Source organism: Eptesicus fuscus, chromosome 19, assembly GCF_027574615.1.
Source record: "Eptesicus fuscus isolate TK198812 chromosome 19, DD_ASM_mEF_20220401, whole genome shotgun sequence".
NCBI classification, from domain to species: Eukaryota; Metazoa; Chordata; class Mammalia; order Chiroptera; family Vespertilionidae; genus Eptesicus; species Eptesicus fuscus.
The window spans coordinates 46,039,944-46,061,389 of NC_072491.1; the positions used below are offsets into that span (position 1 = coordinate 46,039,944).

The following is a 21,446-nucleotide window of genomic DNA, read 5'->3' on the forward strand; positions in this document are numbered from 1 at the left end:
AGCTCTGCTTTAGGACTGTATCCAGGGTTATAAAATGTCACTCAGAAGTCAGATTCCAGCCCTAACCGGTTTGGCTCAGTGGATAGAGCGTCGGCCTGTGGACTGAAGGGTCCCAGGTTCGATTCTGGTCAAGGGCATGTACCTTGGTTGTGGGCACATCCCCAGTAGGGAGTGTGCAGGAGGCAGCTGATCGATGTTTCTCTCTCATGATGTTTCTCTCTCATTGATGTTTCTAACTCTCTATCCCTCTCCCTCTCCTTCTCTCTTCCCCTCTGTAAAAAATCAATAAAATATATATATTTTTAAAAAGAAGTCAGATTCCACTTAGAAGAAAAGAATTTGTAAAACAGTAAATAAGAATCACTTATGGGGTTCATTTTTAATTGCTGTATCTTGGTTTTCATAATTGTGTGGTTCAGACTTGAATATAATACCAATACAAATAATTTAAAACCCTACAGATATTCAATCTGTCAAACACTTTATTTATGTAGAATTTTTGTTTTGATTTTTTTACAAGGTATTGCTAAGTTTTGCTCACTGCAACTATTAAATGGTGAGTAACTTTGCATGTTCCCATTATTTCAAGGTTTTTATGCATTCCTGAAAGTAATTTTCTAAAATAAAATGAATATAAATTTACTTTGAGTTTAAAATATTTCAAGCCATATTTGCACTAATACAAGGAGATTGCCCCATGCCCAAATGGGGAGGGTTGTGGGCCAAGAGTAACAGAGATGGAGGAGGTGAAACTCATGTGGTCAGTGACATGACTCCCAAAACGTGGATCACAGAGGAGGTCAGTTTCTAGATGTCCGGACCATTCCCCAGGCCTCCCCTGCTGGACACCCAGAAATCTCCTTTCCGTCATTCATTCCCTACATCTAATGAATAGATCTTTACGGGTTATTTATTTAGAAAAATCTCTTGGTTTCAGCTTTTCCATTCCCATGATCAGGGCATCAGTTCTGATCTTTATCAGCATGCCTCTGGACTATAATTGCAGTTGAGAAGAAATGGACTAATGCATTTTGACCTTACAATTAATCCCTGCAGCAATCCTGGGAGGTTGGAAGTTATCCGAATCTTTTTTCAGGTTGTGAAAACTGGCCAAGCTCTTTCAAGTATGTTATATTGTTAAGGAAATGTCCTTGCTCTGAGTCTTTCTTCCCCGTAATGCATTTTATACAAGAATACCAAGATAGTCTCCTTAAAATGTAATTGTAATATACACTGAGTGGCCAGATTATTCTCATCTCTGAATGTATAATAATCTGGCCACTCAGTGTATATTCTATGTAATAAAAGGCTAATATGCAAATTGTCCCCTCGACTAGGAGTTCCACCAGCAGGCAGGCCAGCCAACCGCCCATGTCCTCTCCCCCTGGCCAGGCTGGCCGGACCCCACCCATACACGAATTCATGCACTGGGCCTCTAATACACACACACACACACACACACACACACACTGAGTGGCCAGATTATTATGATCTCTGAATGCATAATAATCTGGCCACTCAGTGTAATAACTTACTTAATAAAACCTACAATTATTGATGTAACACTTTACAAATTACCAGGGATTTTTCATGTTTGAGCTCATTCTACACAAACTCAACCCATGAGATTAATATTATCTCCTATTACGACCTTGTTCGGGTCGTAATGACTTCTATTTCCCATCAAAGCAATCATAAGCTCTTAATTTTGATGACATTCCACATTTTACTAGTATGCTATGGCTCTGTTTTATCCCTTTAATCATATATCTCAATGTCAGCTGGTTTTAGCTTTAGCCGGGTGAACTTCCTTATAGTCCTCTTCAGGTACCATCCTCATTTCCTCCCTAAAGTCTACTCAAGACAAAGCACGCCCCCACCTCACCCACCTTTGCCCACCCTGTTCTCTCATTTAAACTCTAGTCCTGCAGTGCCCACTCCAAGTCCTACCTTTTCAAAGAGGTCTTCCCCAGAAATTTTCGTCTTTCTGTTTTTTCTTCTTGATTTCCTTTGTCACATATGTTTGCCCTTGAATATAATTGAAAGTTCCTCCTACCTATAAAAGTAATATATGCTTCGCCTGGCCAGCATGCCTCAGTGGTTGAGCATCGATCTATGAACCAGGAGATCATGGTTCAATGCCAGTTGGGGCACATGTGTCAGGGTCGCGGCCTTGATCCCCATTGTGGGGCATGTTGGAGGCAGCTGATCAGTGATTCCCCCTCATCATTGATGTTTCTATCTCTCCTCTTTCCTCTCTGAAATCAGTAAAAATATATTATTTCTTAAAAGCAATATGTGCTTCATGTTAAAATATTATATAAGATATTTGAAAGTAAAAAGGTAACCTCTGACTTGCCAGTCCTAGTTTATAGACGTACCCACCATTGTGTGTCTTTAGAGTTCTGTTTCTGTGCATAAACAGGACCGTTCATGGACGCATATATGCGGAAACACCTGTTGACAGACAGGGAGATAAATATAGATTTATGTTTTATACACAGATACCGTCCTACAATTGGTTTTTCACTTGACAGTATATCTTGGAATTTTTTCATGTCAGTGAATATGGTATAAGGGATTTCATTCAAATATCTCTCTTTATTGCCTCAAATTGTTTCATGTCAAATTATTTCATGCATATACATCTTATCTCCCTTCACAAAATGAAAATGGAAACTCTTCAAGGGCAGGACTACTAATCACATATTCATTGTCTTTTCCGTTCCTTTATTCTTTACTCTTTCTGCGTTTACTGCATATTTCACATTTGTGTTGTAGGAAATGAAAGATGTTTGCCTTTTATAACCCCTAAGGAGTTAGGACTAGTGGATAAGAATCTAATTTTATCCACATAACTGTAACATAAGGGAGAAATTGAGAAGTGACACAGATTTCTGTTACTGGAAATATGGCTAGGTAGGTTATTTGTTTTTTGTTTTAAAATACACTTTTATTGATTTAAGAGAGGAAGGCAGAGGAAGAGAGAGATAGAAACGTACATCAATGATGAAAGAGAATCATTTACCGGCTGCCTCCTGCACACCCCCTACTGGGAATCAAGCCTGCAACCCAGGCATGTGCTCTTGACCGAATCAAACCTGGGACTCTTCAGTCCATAGGCTGACGCTCTATCCACTGAGCCAAACCAGCTAGGGCTAGGTAGGTTATTTGAACAATCCTCTTGCTGAAAATAACTGGAACTGTTGAATATGTATAAGAAGATATCCTCAGAGCAAAAAAGGGCTGAAAAGAGAAGAAATTAGAGGCCAAACTTGAAGAAAAGTGAGAGTTCAGAGAGGCTTAGAGAGTGGAAGCCGCTTTTGCCTTGAGGGCATTTGCTGATGTAGGCAAATTTGAATATAAGTAGTAAAACTGCAGAAAACTAGGAAATGGTTACCATAAATTTCAGAATAATGGTTTTAGAGGGGGTGGTTTCTATTTCTGGGATACTCCGAACTTTCTACGTACTGACCTAGTGGTAGTAGCTATCCTGGGCCATTTGTTTTCTAAACTGAGCATATTTATTTTATGTGCTTTTCTATACACATGTTATAATTTACAACTAAAAGGACAAGTTATGGGACAGTATACTAGTAAATAGTATCATCCCACACCTGTGTGCATGTGTATGTGTGTATTATATAAATGGGATGTGTGACATAAATTTTACATGTTGATATAACAAATATATAAATTTATGTTTATGTGTAAGTGTGTGTGTGTGTGTGTGTGTGTGTTTCATACAGAGAAAAAGGTCGGAAGAGTATTCACAAACTACTGAGGGCATCCTTGAGAGGCAGAAAAGGTTTGAGGAGTAGCAAGGAAGGAACTTACATTTTGTGCTTCAAAAGTAACTGTTGTTAATTTTTCTAAATAATCATTTTTATTTAGTATGCTTTTAAAAGTCTGATTTTAAAAAGATGTGGCTTCTGTCTCGGCCCCTGAAACCTCCTCTAGCACACTCCATGCCACTTGGATCAGTGCCTTTAAAAAATCACATGTCGTTCCTTTGCTGGATTATAATCTCTTAAAGGGAGCAGGATGGTGTCATGTGTATGTTTACATGTCTTGTACTTAGTAAATGCTGGTACTCAGTAGAGGGTGTGTAAATACTAGAGGAAAATGAATGAACAAATGTACCTTAAGAAGAACCTAGGTCTTAGGCATCCAAGCAGATACAACCTTTCCTTAGAGGTTCTTGTTATATATTTTGAGAATTATTTTGTGCCTGGCACAGCAGTGGGCATAAAGTTGGCACAGTGAATACAGGTTGATTTGAATTTGACTGACACTTTGTGGAACCTGTAGGCAAATGTGGAGTCTGCTTTGCAGTGCCCCCTCTGAATCCCAGAAAACAGGAAAGGGAAAATACTCTCTAAAAATTAAACTGAGAAATGAACACGTACCTAACAAATTCAATCCAAGAGGAAGACTCCTTGGCAGTAAGACTTGACTATAACTAATTGAGGGTATTCACATCTTACACACACACACACACACACACACACGCACACCCCCCCCCCCAAATCTCCATCAGAAGAGCACTTTCTCTGCCTCCAAAGCAGAGAAAAGCAAAAGCTGTTAATGTAATTGTCACGATACCTTGCAAAGCACTCTCTGACCAATAGCCCCTGCCGGTTGAGGCCAGCACCCGCGCTGCCTGGCAGGCAGGTAGCCCTGTGTGAGCTGCAGAGCCTTATGCCATTTGCACTGGAATCCTGCAATGGACTCCGCTCGCCCGCCTCCATATGCACCCAGCTTCCCTCTGGCAATTGGCCTTCCCACGACGATAATTCACTCAGGCCAATACCGACATCAGTGTACCCCATTCCTCTGTTAGTCACTGTTAATAATAAAGTCGCTTTCTTTCTTTTGTTTTTATTTTATACATCAGTGTCTTGTGAGTTTTGTTAGCATGAGTCTGCATACCTGGGTGCAGTCAGTGAGGCCGGGTATCAGTCTGCAAGGCTCATCAAGGTAGATGCTACCTTGTGGGCATCTGTTGGAGTGGCCTGCTGTCCTCCTGCTCCATGTCTCCTGTCCATTCCACACTTCACGAGAAGTCTTCTCAGAAGTGGTGTGTTGAGAACATCTTAATAATGTGCACATTTCAGTTAGAGAGCACCATATATTAACTCAGTGCAATATATCCTTTTCCTCTGGTGAGTATTATTTGTTTGGCTTTGCAAATTTCACACCTGTATAGATGAATGGAAAAATATACTATAGATGCCCTCCAAAGACTCATTTCCCTTTCTGCTTCTCAGCCTCTTGTGGCTTCGCTTCTGCTTCTCATCTCATTGTCAGCCTTGATCCTGGCACCATACTCGGTCACTTCCTAACCTGGTCTCTCTTGCAGCAGGGAAACGTAAAGAAGATGGAGGACACAGTGAGGTGGACAAGATTAAGGATAAGGATGCAAGTAGAGCAGGCAATGAACGAGGTTATAGAATTTTTTCTTCCATTCTCATTGTCCTCTCTTTCCTCAAACACTTGCATTTGAAAGGGTTTCAGACCCCACACTGCTGCAGAAACAATAAAGCACACATTCTCAACGACATATTCAACTGGTCTGTGAACACAACCGGCCTTGCACCAGATTTCAAGAAATCATGAACATGTCTCCTTGCCAAAAAGCACATCAGAGTAGATAATGGCAAAACCCTCAGTGAATCCTGGAATTTTTAAAAAATTAACTGTTGCATCAAATAAGTCGACTATGTAGTGAAATTTTTAATCAGCAGTTTTTCCCCTTTCTCTTCTATTCTTCCTCTTTCACTCCAACCTCCAGCCAGAATAACTGACTATTAAATTTCACCATAAATTTACCAGGAATTTACACAGGGTAATCCTCAGTTGTCACTATGATTTGAAATAACCTCTCTTCTATTCATAGATTAGGACCTCACCAAAATTTCAGATAGGATAGGTAAATATAAAATCTTGAAAAGACTTTTTTTTTTTTTTTTTTTTTTACAAACTTGGTTCCTAAAAACGATTGTTTAAACAATCACAGTTAGGTTCGTTTATACAGTTGGAATTCTGCAGCACAGTAAGACACTGTTGGATTATTAGTATGGCTAATAAATAGCTGAGGCCTCTATCCCTGTGTCACTGCTGGCTCCCTGTGTTGTGACGTGGCACTGAATTGCTAGACAGGTGGTTACGGACCATTCTTGATTATTTAGGTGCTGATTAACCAATCAGTGAGTTCTTTAGGCCTTTTGACCAAATTTCACCATTGTTTGGCTTTCATTTTCTTGGGGTGAAGGGTGATGCTAAGGAGGACAGGGTCCCAGTTTCATCCCCAGGTGAGCAAGGTTTATTTCACACCAGAGACTCTTGGATCACTAGCTAACTGTGTGGAAGTTAGGCTAGGTAGCATCTAAACGCTCAAAACCAAGCCTTGTACCACTGCTGAAGTACTCACCCCCGCTTAGTGAACTAGTAACAGCTGCCTATGGTACGAAAGTTAGCATTTCCTAAAGCAAACCAGGTATAGTATGTTTATGCTGACGTAAGGAATTCCCAAAAAGGGAAAAATCCTATTCGCTTCCTTCATTAAATGTTTAATTAAGGGTGAGAGGATCAACAGTCATCAACATTTATAAAAAATACCCACAACTCTCAAAACTACCAGTAATTTTCAGAACTTTCATGCCTCTTCTCATTTTACCAAAGTACATGCTATATTGTCAAGATTCCTGCACATGGGGAAGTCCATGGACTGCTCTAAATAAAGACAGAGGAGTAGAAGGAGCCAGAGAAAGATGGTCACCTGAGAAGCAATGCGTGTTTGCCCCTCTCCCTGCCCATCCTTTCCCATCAGCCAGGCCATGGCCTTCCTCTTCCTTTTTCTCCTGTTGAAGGTCAGAGTCTAGACCGGTACTCACTGGTCAGAGCTAAAAAGACAGCCAGCTCAGTAGCACAGACTATCCTGCACTTGGGCAGCGTTATGACAAGCTGAAGTTTGCAGTTTTCAAAATTATACAGAGATCTTCAGACACAGGTCCTTCGTGACGAGCCAGCCTCTCACCCACTGGCTGCCCAAGGGCCCAGTATACAATGGCAGAGTAGACCCAGCTCCTTTTCGCTCTCTGTTCTGCCTTTCTAAATCCTTTTTCTGGCATCATCTGTTTTTCTTTAGTCTTCCTGGAGCCCCCTAACTCCTCTGATTCTTGTCCCTTTTCAATAAAAGGTTTACCATACGTGTTGTTTTCATTAAATCAATCCCTGTGTGCATGTCTGTGTGTTATGTGTGTCTGCCTTTTGTTTTTGTTAGTTTGTAATACACTTTAGAATATTCTCTTCTAACCAAATAAATCCCAGCAGTAACTTTTCAGATTATGGACTCTTCAGGCAGTCTGAAAACTACCCTCAAAAAAATGTATAAACACATACAATGTTGGGTACAATTTCATGGCGTTCATGCACTCTCAGTGCCTATTTATGGATCCCAACTGGGTTCGGAATTCCTGCCCCAGGATGGAATTCCAAAGTTACCTCCTTTCTTGGTCACTGGTGATATTTGAAAACATTCATTCACCAGGTACTCATTGAATGTCTACCGTGTGCCAGGAACTACAGGGCACTGGGATACAGGGAAGAGGACAGTGTCGTTGAGGAGACAGACGAGTATACAGTTAGGACACAGAATATGCAGTGGCAGGAGAAGTACAGCAAACCTGGAGAGCACAGAAGATGAATGTTTAATTCAGCCTTGGGGCATCAAGAGAGTTCTAGATGTGTGTGTTCTGTGGAGAAATTTGGATTTGATTTTAAAGGGCCTTAAGTTGAGGAATGATAAGAACTGATCTGTGACTACTGGAAAAGTTAACTCTGACTGTAGCATGGAGAATGGGTTGGGGGAAGCAGGACGGGAGGCTGGGAGACTTTGGTAGTAAGCCTGGTGACAACAATAGTGATTTTAACCAAAGTACTGACAGTGTGGATGATAACCGCTGCTGTAGAGCCTAAGACCACCGGAAAACACAGATATTTACATTACGATTCATTAACAGTAGCAAAATTACAGTTATGAAGTAGCAACAAAAATAATTTTATGGTTGGGGGTCACCACAACATGAGGAACTGTATTAAAGGGTCGCGGCATTAGAAAGGTTGAGAACCACTGGTCTAATGAGAGATGTGGCTGCTGGGAGAATGTGTCTACGTAAACGGTATTCGGGAACGTGGGTGACAGTTGGAGATAGGAAGTGGATGCATGGCTCAGGGAGTGTAGGTGGATGAGAGGAGAGGAGGGCTGAGCCTTGGACGTGATGAAACGGTGGAGACAGAAGAGGAACTGACGAGACAGCCAGGAGTGTGTGAAGAACGTAAAGCAGGTTCCACGGGGGAGCCAGTGGAGCAGACGGGAGGGTTACAGTGGCAGCAGCAGGCGGCCTCAGGTGTATCGGAGGGGCCTCTGGTTCGAGACGATGACCTGGGCTTACACATTAAACTTCACACGTTCACCACCATCTCAGCTAAAGGGCTCAGGGTGGTCAGCAGAAACTACTGAAGAGAATTTATGCCATGTGAATTACATCTCAATAAAGCTGTTGTTAAATAAAGAGAATAATGATGAAAATCCACTCTTACACACATTCTAGCAAATTGTCATTTCAAAAATGAATTAATTATAAGCATCAGATGTGGGGATGGGGTGGGGTGCAGTGAGGGAGATGTTATGCACCAGAGGAGGAGGGTAAGTTTGAATTCAGTCACTTTTAGTAGCCCTCTGTGAAAACAGTGGCTCATTGCCTTAGCTCTTAGAGAGGAAAGGGTTGTTATTCGGATTTTACAGCCAGATGAGGCATCTCTTCTTGAAAGGGCAACAAAAACATTCTCTTTGACATTGAATGACTCTCAAAATATCCCTCTCTTGTGTTCACCCTAAGAAAAAAATACATATGCAAAGACATCCTAACAAGTAATAAGAATAAAGAACCCAGTAAGGGAAAGAAATTGTAAATAGAGGATTTTTAAGTGGTATGGAATTAATAGTAAATAACAGTTGTTAATATAGTAGTAATCCAGACGCTAATGGCTCCTCAAAAAAGAATAATGTAACAGACTAACAATAATAGGGATCTGTGATCAGTGTTTCAACAGTTTGGCAGAAGGAAGGTGGAAGAGCGCAAGGGAACTCCAAAATGCTGGTGTATTATTATTGGTGCCCGTAAGGAAGGCAGGATAAAGAAAGTGTAAAGTTAAGCAGCGCTAGTGTAGAAATAGGGTGAATAACTCCCCAACCAATTGACTAAGAGTTGTGGGGAGGACTTCTTAGCCAAACTGACAAAAATAGAATTAAAAGAAAGGATTTTCCTCCCCAAAGTACAAATTCTAGACATACTCATTTTTCTTTTTCTTATAAGTTAAGAACACTTTCACTTAAAACTACATATGTGAAATTTTAAGTCAAATACTAACAATGAAACCTGGTAGCATATTGAAAGAATGGTCAATCTGATCAGTTCAGATTTGCTTCAGTAATGGAGTATTTGTGTATCTTTAGAAAACCAGTACTATGTCAATCACATTGAGAGATCAAAGGAGGAAAGCCTTTTTCAGCCATTTATTCCCATGGGCCAAGCATCACTCTGGTGGTCCAGCGGTGAACCGTAACAACAAATTCCTTTCTTTGTGATACTTAAGGGAGAACATTAAGAAATAGACAGCTAGCGTAATAATCGCAAATACAGTTTTGTTGTATGATAGATTTTCAAATCAGTGGGGAAAAGTTGGTTTATTCAAGAAATTATTTTGGAACCATTGGCTAATGATTTAGTGACTCTTAACCCAAAATGTATACGTTAAAATACATCCCAGATGAATTAAAGATTTTATTTTTAAAAGTTGAAACTGAATATGAGGAGCTGTAATCAGGGAATACTTGCATTACCTCATTTCTGTTAGACCTTTTCAATCATGGCAGAAGGGGAAGTTCTTGGAAAGATTTGAGCCAAAGGATAATGTCGCTCAGTTTCTGAGGTAAGGACAAAAGGGCTTCAAACTTAGACAGTCCACAAAGCATAACATGTTTGGAAGATGTATTAGAAGGTTACAAAGAACTGAAACTTCAAGGGGTAAAACCCAACATCATTACTGACACATCAGAGTTTGCAGCCAAAGTCCAGCTGTGCTATTAAGACTCATGGACGTTTTCTCAGTGGTTCCAGCAACCTAGATATTCTGATGCTTATCTGCCTCGTGTAATACATAAAACACGTCTGAAGTGGGTGCAGATGGTATTTTACTGGTAAAGATACAGAGAGCAGAACCAGCTCAGTACTTGCCTGAGGGCACCCAGCTAATAATTGGCAGAGCCAAGGTCAAACCCAGTCTAGTGCCCACGTCGGCTCTCCTGGCCATTGTGCTGTACTGAACATGGCTGCTAACTTTCTGACTTGTACTAGAGTTCTCAAGAAACAGGTTCCTGAAGGTGAATTCAGGGAGGGGAAATTTTAACTTAATTTGTCTGAATAATAAGTTTGGATGATAGCTTATCAACTCACAGCTGGAAAGTCCACTTGGAGTTGTGAGGAATCCTCTTCTCACCTCCATCCCGTTTTTGCCAGATCTTCATGGGGAGTGTCTGCAACTCAAATTTCATTCAGTTACCAGGATTACTTCCAGAAAATCACTTTGAAGTATTTTTGAGCTAAATAGTTCCCTGTTTACTCCAAAACAAATGAGTGGGCTTTGAATGCCACACGTGTCACCAGCCTGCATTTACAAGGCTGGCTTTTCTCCACTTGTGACTGGGCGGGCAAAGCAGTTTGATCAGCACAGCCTCCACCAAGTTCTCTTCCCCCCACGTAGGTTAGAAGGCAGAGGCCATCGAGCAAGAATGCTCAGTGTTGATGGTCATCAGAATTTTTAAGAAAGAAAAAAAAATCCCAAATCTACCATTTTCATATTTTAAGTTCGCAATATTTATCTCTTATTTTAAACATTAAAGGCAGGCTTGAGATTTTTTTAAAGTTTATTTCAAGGTGACATGAACTTTTATTTTTTAAAAAATATATTTTATAGATTTTTTACAGAGAGGAAGAGAGAGGGATAGAGAGTTAGAGACATCGATGACAGAGAAACATCAATCAGCTGCCTCTTGCACACCCCCTACTGGGGATGTGCCCGCAACCAAGGTACATGCCCTTGACAGGAATCGAACCTGGGACCCTTGAGTCCGCGGGCCGACGCTCTATCCACTGAGCCAAACCGGTTTTGACTGAACTTTTAAAAACATTGAGAGACATTCTGTGTGTTTGCTTATTGGTATGGAAAGGTAAAGATGCACACAATGCATTTTTCAATAAAGCATATCCTTCTCCAACCTCTTGAACTTTCTAGCCCTCTATTTTTTTAAAAAAAATCATTCTGAAAAGGATTGAAATACTGATACTATTGAATTTCTATTTATCCCTCTGTTTTAAAAAATGAGTTTGGTGTATCTCTGTTAACATAGCTATGGAAATAATTGTAGCCTAGCTTGGCTGGTGTAGCCCAGCTGTTGAGCATCGACCCAGGAACTAAGAGGTTACCAGTTCAATTACAGGTCAGGGCACATGCCAGTGTTGCGGGCTCAATCCCTTATGGGGGGCCTACAGGAGGCAGCCGATCGATGGTATTTCTCTCTGATATTTCTATATCTCTACCTCTCTCCCTTCCTCTCTCTCTAAAAAAAATGAATAAAAACGTATTTTTTAAAAAAATATTTGTAACCTAAAAGCCCATTATTTTTTTTATTGTAAGTGAACATTTATTAACTAAAATAATCTACTTTTACTTGTTTCACTTTTATTCTCATGAATTTAGGTTTGTCTGAAGTTATTGTAGCTATTTCTTCTTCTGATTCTCACTTATTTTGTCATGTCTTTTCCAACCATTTCTTAGTTTTTATATTTTAAATCAGTCTGAATCCTGATCTTTAAATAGTGATGTTTATGTTGACAGTTGATAACAATGTTAATTATAATATTAATATTAGTCTACATGTAGTAAATGTTTATGTATATGTATTACAATAACACAGCATGCATAATGTGATCTATTTTTATAAAATAGATTTAAACCTACGATATGCCATATGGGAAATTATCTAAAAGGATATATACACAGCTATTGATAGTGGTTGGTTATCTTTGATGGTGGGACTATCAGTGGTTTAAATGTTTATTTATGTGTATATTCAGAGTTTTTATAGTAAAAATGTATTATTTCCATAATAAAAAAGTTTAAATAATTACAAAGGGAGTAAGGCAGTCTGCGGTAGGACAAAGTAGACACATGTCAGTAGCTATCTTATTTATATACCAGCCATGCCCATTGGGAAGTATAGCAAAATAAGCAAACAGTTTCATTCTAAATAATAACCTGACACAAAATGCCCAGAGAGGAACTTAAGAAATGCGTAGATCTTTTCCAAAAGCAGACATTTGTCTGAGGTACTTGAAACAATAGAATGTTAGGTCACGGATTCAATAATAAGACACTGATTTTTTACGTGGGAGAGACTTCAGTATGTTTAAATACTAATACAAAAGAGAGAAAAGTTCACATTTTCGCACAGTGTAAGGAATGATTTTTCTTCAAGTAGAATCAGTAGCATTTGGTGCTTGAGTAGATACAGAGCTTGAGTAAGAGCCAGAAGATAGTAATATTTCCAACTTACATTCCTGGGAAGAAGATGATCTCCTTGACTAATAATAGCAATGTTAGCACTACACAGTGTGATAATTATTTTCATGTGTATTGATTTGATCTTACCACCATCTGAAAGTTACCGATATTAATCCCACTTTTTAGATAAAGAAACTCAGGCTTTTTTTTTTTTTTTTTAAATAGAAAGGAATGGAGAGAAAAACATTTTTGTTGTTCCACTTATTTATGCATTCATTGGTTGATTTATATGAATCATATGAAATATATGAAATATATATATGAAATATATATATATATGATATATATATATATATATATATATATATATATATATATTTCAGAGAGAACGGGAGAGGCAGAGAGAGAGATAGAAACATCAATGATAAGAGAGAATCATTGATTGGCCGTCTCCTGCACACCCCCTATTTGGGATAGAGCCCGAAACCCAGGCATGTGCCCTTGACTGAAACTGAACCCGGGACCCTTCAGTCCGCAGGCCAACACTATTCACTGAGCCAAACCAGCTAGGACACATTGGTTGATTCTTTAATGTGCCCTGACCTGGAATCAAACCCAAAACCTTGGTGTCTTGAGATGAGGCTCTAACCAATTGAGCTACCCAGCCAGGTAAGAAACAGCCTTTTATAAGCAATGTTAAATGAGTTCCCAAGTTCTGACAGGGGCTAAGTGTCAGCTGTGGTTTGAACTTACCAGCAGACCCTTAGTCTAAAGACTTTTCCCCCTTCGGTGTACTACACTGGACTGCCACCACAAGGCACGATCCCGGAACGGGAAGCAGGCTTGGGTTAGGACAGTGAGTGTGGCTTCTTTAACGTAGGGACTAAGTTTAAGAGATTGATACAATATCCGTTTGGAGGTAAATCATTGGAAATATGGTCTGGAGTCTGGGGAAAGAGCTCAAGACATACTTAGGGGTGCCATCAGGAATCCCTTGTAGCCTTGGAAATAGATGAGATTGTTTGCGGGGGTGGGGGTAGTAATCAGCAAAAAGAGGAGGAATCAGAGAGAGTACTCAGCATTGTGCCTGGAAAATGGTACTCACTATTGTTTCCTGGATTGCCTTCTCAGATTAGAATTAAACAACTGTCCTCCAGGGTGTCACCATGTCTAAATAAGGCTCACTGACATCCAGATGAGGGGAATACGTAGGGAGTTTATTTACACCATGTGAGCTCCATGCTCCCTTGTCCTGAAGAATGTTAATGTGTTATCTGATAGAAAATCTGAATTAGCAGGTGTACACAGATGGTGAATTTTTTTTTGTGCCCAGCCCACAGCCTTGCTTATAGTAGATACATAGTGAAGTACTGATTGATGACAACTAACCCCAAGGGGCAGGCTTCTCTTTGGCTCTACACAAAAAAAGATGCAGTCTTTGTGGATGGGTGTTGGGGGAATTCCTGCAGTGTGTCTCAGATGGATCTCTTTAGGGGGTGTGTGTGTGTGTGTGTGTGTGTGTGTGTGTGTGTGTGTGTTTTACTTTCTACTTTATCTCTGATATCAGGGGATTTTGTGGTTTCTCAGATGTTGTGCTGGGTAAGAAGTAGTAACTGCATAAACATTGGGTAGGGAGTGCCGATAGTGTCATAAATATACCTCTTAGTTTTTCTTAAAAAACCATCATCTGTTAATGGAGTTGCCAAATTAGTATTGAGCCTTCCCCCCAGAAAGCTTACGAAGAAGTCATATAGGCTGTCTGGTTTACAAGGTAATTACATTTAGGATATTACATTTTCTAAATGTTACACCACACAAAGAATTCTAAGAAAAATAATACATTCCTTTGGGGAAAACTGGTTTTATTTTTTGTAGTCATAGTCATAATTTCTCCTGTAAGATTATTTAGTTTTGGAAGCTCCTTAGCAAAACGAGAAGAGATTAAATATTTTCAGTTTCTAAAGCTGTAATTAGGTATCTCTGCAAATTAGCAAACTAATTTATTCTTTCTTTTATGTAGTCAGAATTCAACTTTTAAGAGTAGGCTTTTATTTGATCCTAATTGTCAAATTATTTCATTTTCTTGACTTTAATAATTACCTTTAATAATTCAAACTCAAGTACCTTTGTTGTTCGCATTTGTGTCTCATTTACAGATTTCTGATAACTAAGGTCCTACGCAGTCTTTCATATTCTGGCGAATGGCTAGATGCACGTCGGTGCGTAGTACTTGAGCCACCAATGTGCCATGAACCTTCTACGAAGCCATGTAGTGCACCCTCAGATCGCCCAGCTACCATGGGACTCAATTTGCAAAAGTAAATAGTGTCCCTTTTAAAAAGAAAACAAAATTAGCAATACTCATCATTCAGATTCTGAGGTTTGAAAGACACTGAGCAAGTAAATAGTATAAACTGCCCATGTATAGCAAATTCTGAATCATTGCAATTTTTGTATAACTGACCCACATAGATGCTTTGCTGTATTCTTTTGCTTATACGCCACAGGGCTTGTCCCTCCCGTTTCTAAAATGCTTTAAGACATTAGGTCTTACCTTTGAGCCTTAATCCTCTTGCTGGTCGATGGGCTAAGTTGTCTGGAACCTCCTTGGTGCGAGGGGCGGGCACACCGTGAAGGCTGTGAGTGCAGTTTGGTGCAGGAGTGGATCCGCTTATTCCGCAGACACATGCCTTGTTCGTGACTCCAAAAGAGCTCAGCGTTCAGTAGAGAAGTGTGGAGGTTTTACAGCACGGCCCCTCAGATTCTTTGACCCTCCTCCCATGGGAAGGTGGGGTTCTGCCTCCTCCCCTTGATTCTGGGTTTTGTGTCTGCTTGACCATAAACTATGGCAAAATTTTATTCAGTTTCTGGACCCAGAGCTTAAGAAACTTAGCAGTTTCCACTCCTGCCTCTTGGGGACACTCACTTTTAGAGCCATGCTGTGAAGAGACCTGAATTGCTGGTGTGTGTCTGTGGGGGTGGGAGGTGGGGGGAGGCCCAGGTGGAGAGGAACTGTCAGCCGCATCCACTGCCAGCTCTCTGAGCCGCTGGAAGGAGAGCTCCAGCTCTGGAAAGCTGCCCCGGCCACACGGCCGTGCGTGGAGCAGGACAGGCCCCGCTCACCCAGCCCTGCCCAGATTGCAGGTTCATGAGCAAAGAAATGACTGTGTGCTAAGCCACCAAGTTCTGTTGCCAAAACAAGAAGGTAGACACATAATGAGCAATTTGGAAGCATGTAGACGTAAGATGACAGGGAGTGTAGTGAGTATCACAGCAACACTGAGCAGACACCTAATCCTTCCTCCAGTGCCAGGGAAGACTTCCTCAGTGACGTGACAAGTGGACTGAGTCTTGAGTGAGTGAGTGAGTGAGGGCTAGCCAGGGGGCGGGGGCAGGAGGTGTTCTGGGCAGGAGGGCCCACAGTGTGGTCAGAAGCAGAGGCAGGGTAGAGAGTTGTTCCATTTACAGACTAGGAAGTGTGAATCCCTGGTGTTGTCATGGTGACTGCTGGTAAGTGGCTGAGATAAAAATGGAGATCAGATCTTCTAATGCCTAAGTTTTGTCAGTTGCACCACCTACCTACAGTTTTGGAGCTGAAACTCCATTGGGTCCTACAACCCAACCTCTCCTTTTAGAAATGAAGCAATTGAGGCAGCAGCCTGGTGAGGCGACTGGGTGGTCTGGGAGCCAACTCTGAGGTGGAGATTAGGGTGCAGAAGTTTGTGGGGTGTGCTTGGAATCAACAGCTGTGGGAGGGGAGGGGACAGGACTGGGCAGAGGTGACAAGTCAAGTGGGGAAGAGACAGTCTCAGCAGAAGCTTCAGCCAGGCCTTTATGTCATCAACCAGCCATGGGGTACTGCTCACCCCAGGAAGGCCGTGATCTGAGACTCTCTAGCTAAAGCAGTGCCCAGAGAGGGCTGAGAGCAGACGACTTTCTGCCATCAGCACTCCTGGCCATTTCATTCCTGAGTACCGTCTGGAGGGCACCTCACCATGGACTTTGGAGTTATTCAGACATGGGTTTAATCCAACTCTGCCACTTCCTAGCCGCTCAGTAAGCTAGTTATGTTAGGGGGAGTCTGGATAACTTCTTTAACCCTCAGGATGCTCTTCTATAGCATAGGAAAAGTAATATGAACACTAAGCCTTGGTTTCCTTATTTGTAAAATGGGAAGAATAATTTTACCATCCTTTTGGGAAGGTTGTTAGAGGATCCAGTGAGATCCTAAAGTTTCCAAAGTACCCAGTTTTAGAAAATTAGTTGTTATCGAACTATATGTAAAGTGCCTCGTTCAATGCCAGATACATAATATTTGCCACGAAAGTTGCTCAATAAATATTTCATTAAAAAATGTTCAGTGACTTTCTAGAGGCCAAGGTCAGTGTCAAAGCAAGAGCTAGAACGCATCCGACTTACACTACTCTTAGGTTTGGGTTTCAAATTAAGGAATGTGGGAGGAGATGTCTCCATGGCGAGTCAGAGTGTGTTGGGAGGGAGTGGGTCCCTGAACGCGACGTTACCTGGGACAGCCTGATTCCTTAGGCTACACCTCTGGTGTCAGCCCAGCGTGAGCACGTGTTTTTCAGAAGAGAACCACAAAGAGAAAATTAAAGATGAAATCATCTGAGTAGTAGTGCTGCACCAAAACAGCACTGTTGCAAAAGGATGATTATAGGTGGGAACAGGTTACTTTGATTCATCGGGGAAATATACATATTCCCAATGATGTGAGTATGCAAAATAAATAAATTTATTAATTATTGTATTATTTTCCGTACAAGCACTGTAATCCTACTTTTGCCCACCCACGTATATACACATATACATGACTGTACTTTTGTGCATCTTCACAGATCTGATTGTTTTCCCAGCAGATTTAGATTCTAGTCCTGCTGGCTCCCTCACTCAGTGGATGTTGACCCAAGGACAATTCACACACTCTCTCTGGGCTGGAGTATCCTCTCTAAAGTGAGGATTTGGATCAGCGCCTTCATGTTCTATCCTGGCATGATTCTTTCATTCCCAGTGTACCCTACAGCACAGATTTAAGGCAAAACCTGGCTCTGTTATCCTACAGATAAATGCTTATTTCACGTGGACCAAGGAGCATGATGTGTTGAGCGAAGCCTGCAGAGGACAGTGTTCAATGGCTCTTGCTCAGAGGCCCTGACACCTACCTTTCAGTGCAGGAGAGAAAAATCACTTTTCTGTGAGTCAACCAGAGTACGCCATAGTCACCACAGAATCGTGTCCTTACCTGCTGTTTTTTGTGTGGAATCATCCAGGTTTGTTGTTTAACATTTACTGACAGTCACTCTTGTGCTGGATACTGTGCGGGGCAAGCTTCTGCAAGCTGCACCCCAGTTGCATCAACCGAGGGAGAGAATGGAAAGGTGATGGAGTGCACAGGTTGGAAATGCGAGACTTCTTGTTTTCTGTTAGCAAGGTTGTTAGTCTCAATCCAGTATCCTCGAGCCTTTGTGATTTATAGAGGCATCTTGTTGTTGTTTTTTCAATTTGGCTCCTTTGCTGTTCTCATGGAGTTGGGTTTATGACTTCAGTAGCTTTTGAAATTTCGGCAACTAAACTCTCATTGGAGATTCATCTCACTTAAGGCATTTTAATATAACTCTTTTATTAATATCTTGAATTCTGGGAATTGAATCTGTATACTTACTCTTTTAAATTTGTTCTTGCCTGAACCATTATACATTTTCAAAGAACAAATATTTAATCCTTACGATTTTGTAACCTAGGGATTTAAAGATTAACTCTGAAAATGGGTCAGGGAAAAACATCTACTCTGGTTTGCAGCTAATCAGGCAAGGAAGTAAAAAAAGCAACGTGGAAGCTTTTGCAAAGCGTTTGTGAAATTAGCTTTATGTAACTTTCTGAAAGCTGCTATCTGTAAAGCTGAAGTATGAGTCAAAGCTTCTTTTAGTTCTGCCACTCCTTCATCCATCCATTCATTATTATTCACCCATTCATTGTTCATCCATCCATTCACCAAATATTGCTCCAGACACTGGGGTAACAGGGATGAATAAGACGGCAGGAGCTTCCTGTGTGCCGGTCCTGTGCCAGGAGCTTTGAGACCTGGGAACCCGATGCCCACAGCTCCACAGTCTGGTGTCACAGGCTGAGCGTTGCGGGGGGTGCAGTTGTTCTCCTGCCCTCGAGTAAGCTGTGTGGCTTTAGGTGAGACCCATTCTGTGTCCATTTCCTCATCTCTGAAGTGGTATTGCTCACCCGATTTACTAAGAGCGTTGATGAAAGAATCAGATGAAATCGTGATTTTGAAAGAGCTTTGAAAAGTAGCTAGCATTACACAAAGACAAGTAGTGATCTTGTGACTGATAAGTGGTTTTGACCATTTCATTGCCTCTGTGAAAAGGGTTGAGGATGAGAACATTTCTGTTGTTTCCTGGAACTGGATCTGTATGTTTACGATGGTTCTTCCACATGTGCAACTGCCCTACTTCCTGTCCACGGGGCAGAGACTTCATAATGAGGCAGCTGGGGGGATGATAGCTGCAGCTGGCAATACTTCATCTACTGCATTAAATCAACAAATGTTAAGTGCCCAGACTGAGTGGGGAGAGGGATAAGGGCTGAGATGACTAGACTTCAAGAAGCCTAGACTTCTCCTTGGTCAGTGTGGCTCAGTTGGTTGAGCATCGTCCCGTGCACTGAAAGGTCACTGGTTTGGTTCCCAGTCAGGGTACATACCCAGGTTGCATTTCTGTACGGATCTTATCTCAAGGGCACACCACAAAATTATTGCCTTGCTTCAGACTACATTCTGTAACTCAAATTAAGACAAATGCATGAGCTGGGGTAGAGGAGGTCTATTTTTCAAGCACCATCAAATTGTAGAATGAAATAGCATTAGAGTAGCGACTAGGGATTCAGCAGCAGACCTTTTTATTTTTTAATCTAATACTATGTAGCTTAAAAAAAAATCAGCAGCATGTCTTATAAAGATTCCTACAGATTTTTCTCATGAGTGAAGTTTCTTGAGTATTAAAAATAGTCCGTGGAAGCCAGAACAAATACCACCATCCATGCTCGCGTCCTATGGGAAGAGGGTGTGTAGGACTACGTGGAGGTGTGAATGGTTCTTTGCTGTGAAGATTTTGTTTTTCTAAAGTGCGTATCACTTGGTCCTGCTATGTAGTTGGGAAGAACAGGAAACTGTTCCACTGATCACTTTCCTTACATTGATCTTGCTTCTGAATATTTTACAGGCATCCTTAAGAATTTCAGAATGAACAGCAACAACAAAAAGCACTGGGAGCTTGAGATTAGAAACAGGAGGTAAAATAAAAGAAAGCAGTAGTAGGCTTCTGTTTTTCTTTGCAAGTAGGTAAAAAAGTCGTAGGTAAAGGGAGTTGAGGACAGGGAGACAGACCTTGAAAACACTCTAGTGTTTCTTAAGAAGGACAAGGAGAAACGTTAGGAGTTACTGTGTCCCTGGAAGCATCACAGGGTAGAAACACTGGTTCAGAATAAAGGCATTGAACATTTGGTTCAAGGGCAGACAGAGTGGAAAGGGTCCCTTTCCTAAGCATGTTCTTTTATGGCTTTACTTTAGTAAGTGCAATTATGTATAGGGGCTTTCATTCATATGGTATTTTTATGGGAGTTTATGAGAAGTGAGACTGGAAGGTCAGGACTAAACTGCTGAGGGAGTTGAATGGTAGTTAAGAAATGAATAATTTATCTCGTAGGTCAGCGGTTGCCAACCTTTCAGACCTCACGGACCACCAGTAGTCTGAGGACCACCGGTTGGCAACCGCTGTTATAGGTGACATTGAACTAGAGAAGACTTTTGAGTGGGGGAGGGCCTAATCAAACTAAGATTTTTAAAAAGTTTTTTTTTTTAATACAAAAAGCCTAAAGTTTATACTTAAAAAAAGTTTATATTCAAAAAAGTTTATATATTCAAAAAATTTAATCTGGTGACATTATGAAGGAATGAAGAAACTGGATACAGGAGGGGACTAATTTGCATGTTAAACAATAAGCATTTTGAGCAGTGTTTTGATTGGTTAAGTTAGGAATGCAGGGAAAGGGTGGCTGTGATTTGTGGAAGAGGAAATGGGCATTCGTCAGTGGGACTTACATTGGTGGTTACAAGGAAAGGACCCCAGGTTTTTTATCACAAGTGCCCTAGAAAACGATCACTGCATTGCAAAAATAATTTTTAAAAGCAAAAGGAACTGTTTGGTGTGTGTGTGGGGGGGGGGGGTGGGCGGTGGTGGTGAAGGAAAAGATGGTCTATTCAAGTTCACAGGTTTTCTTGGAAGCCATAGAGTATGGTGAGCAATTAAAATGTACCCTGGGCTGTTGAGGATGCAGACTGCAATTGGGAGAAAGATCATGGCTAAAAACGAATTATTTGGAAGTTTCATATCCAGATAGAACGTTGAGGTTTTAGCAGGAGCAACACACAGGGCTGAGATGGACATGTGTGCATTGGCTCGAAGGAGGAAGAAAGGTCTTAGGAGGAATGGTCCGAGATGGAAGAGGTGCAGATCCCATAGGAGTGTGGAGGCCAGGGGAGGAAGTGATTTCAGAATGGTGTGGCCAGCAGCACAGAGCCTGCAGATCAGAACTAAGGAGTAATCGCAGGAGTCGTTATGAGCTTAGAGAATGAAAATTGAGATGCAGGAGGAAGAAGAATGTAAAAAGTAGGAAGCTAAAATAGGTGGCTCTATTGGATGACCATTGTGTGAACTTTAAATGAAATTAACTTGATAAATGATGTTTTTCCTGGATGACTAGTAGACATTTAAATCTCTTGTGTTTTATCA

At 41.0% G+C, this 21,446-nt stretch overlaps 1 protein-coding gene across 2 annotated transcripts in view; it reads left to right on the forward strand.

Annotated features, from left to right (window-relative positions):
• NSMCE2 (NSE2 (MMS21) homolog, SMC5-SMC6 complex SUMO ligase) overlaps positions 1-21,446 on the forward strand; it is a 224,753-nt gene that overhangs the window by 121,430 nt on the left and 81,877 nt on the right. Inside the window, exon 5 of one of the 2 annotated variants that reach the window (XM_054708432.1) lies at positions 5,363-5,916. The exons of the other annotated variant lie outside the window; for it this stretch is intronic. Coding sequence (XP_054564407.1) covers positions 5,363-5,619 — 257 coding nt within the window. The 3' untranslated portion in view covers positions 5,620-5,916. Of the gene's footprint in view, positions 1-5,362; positions 5,917-21,446 lie in introns of those variants that run through there. 2 annotated transcript variants of the gene reach the window in all.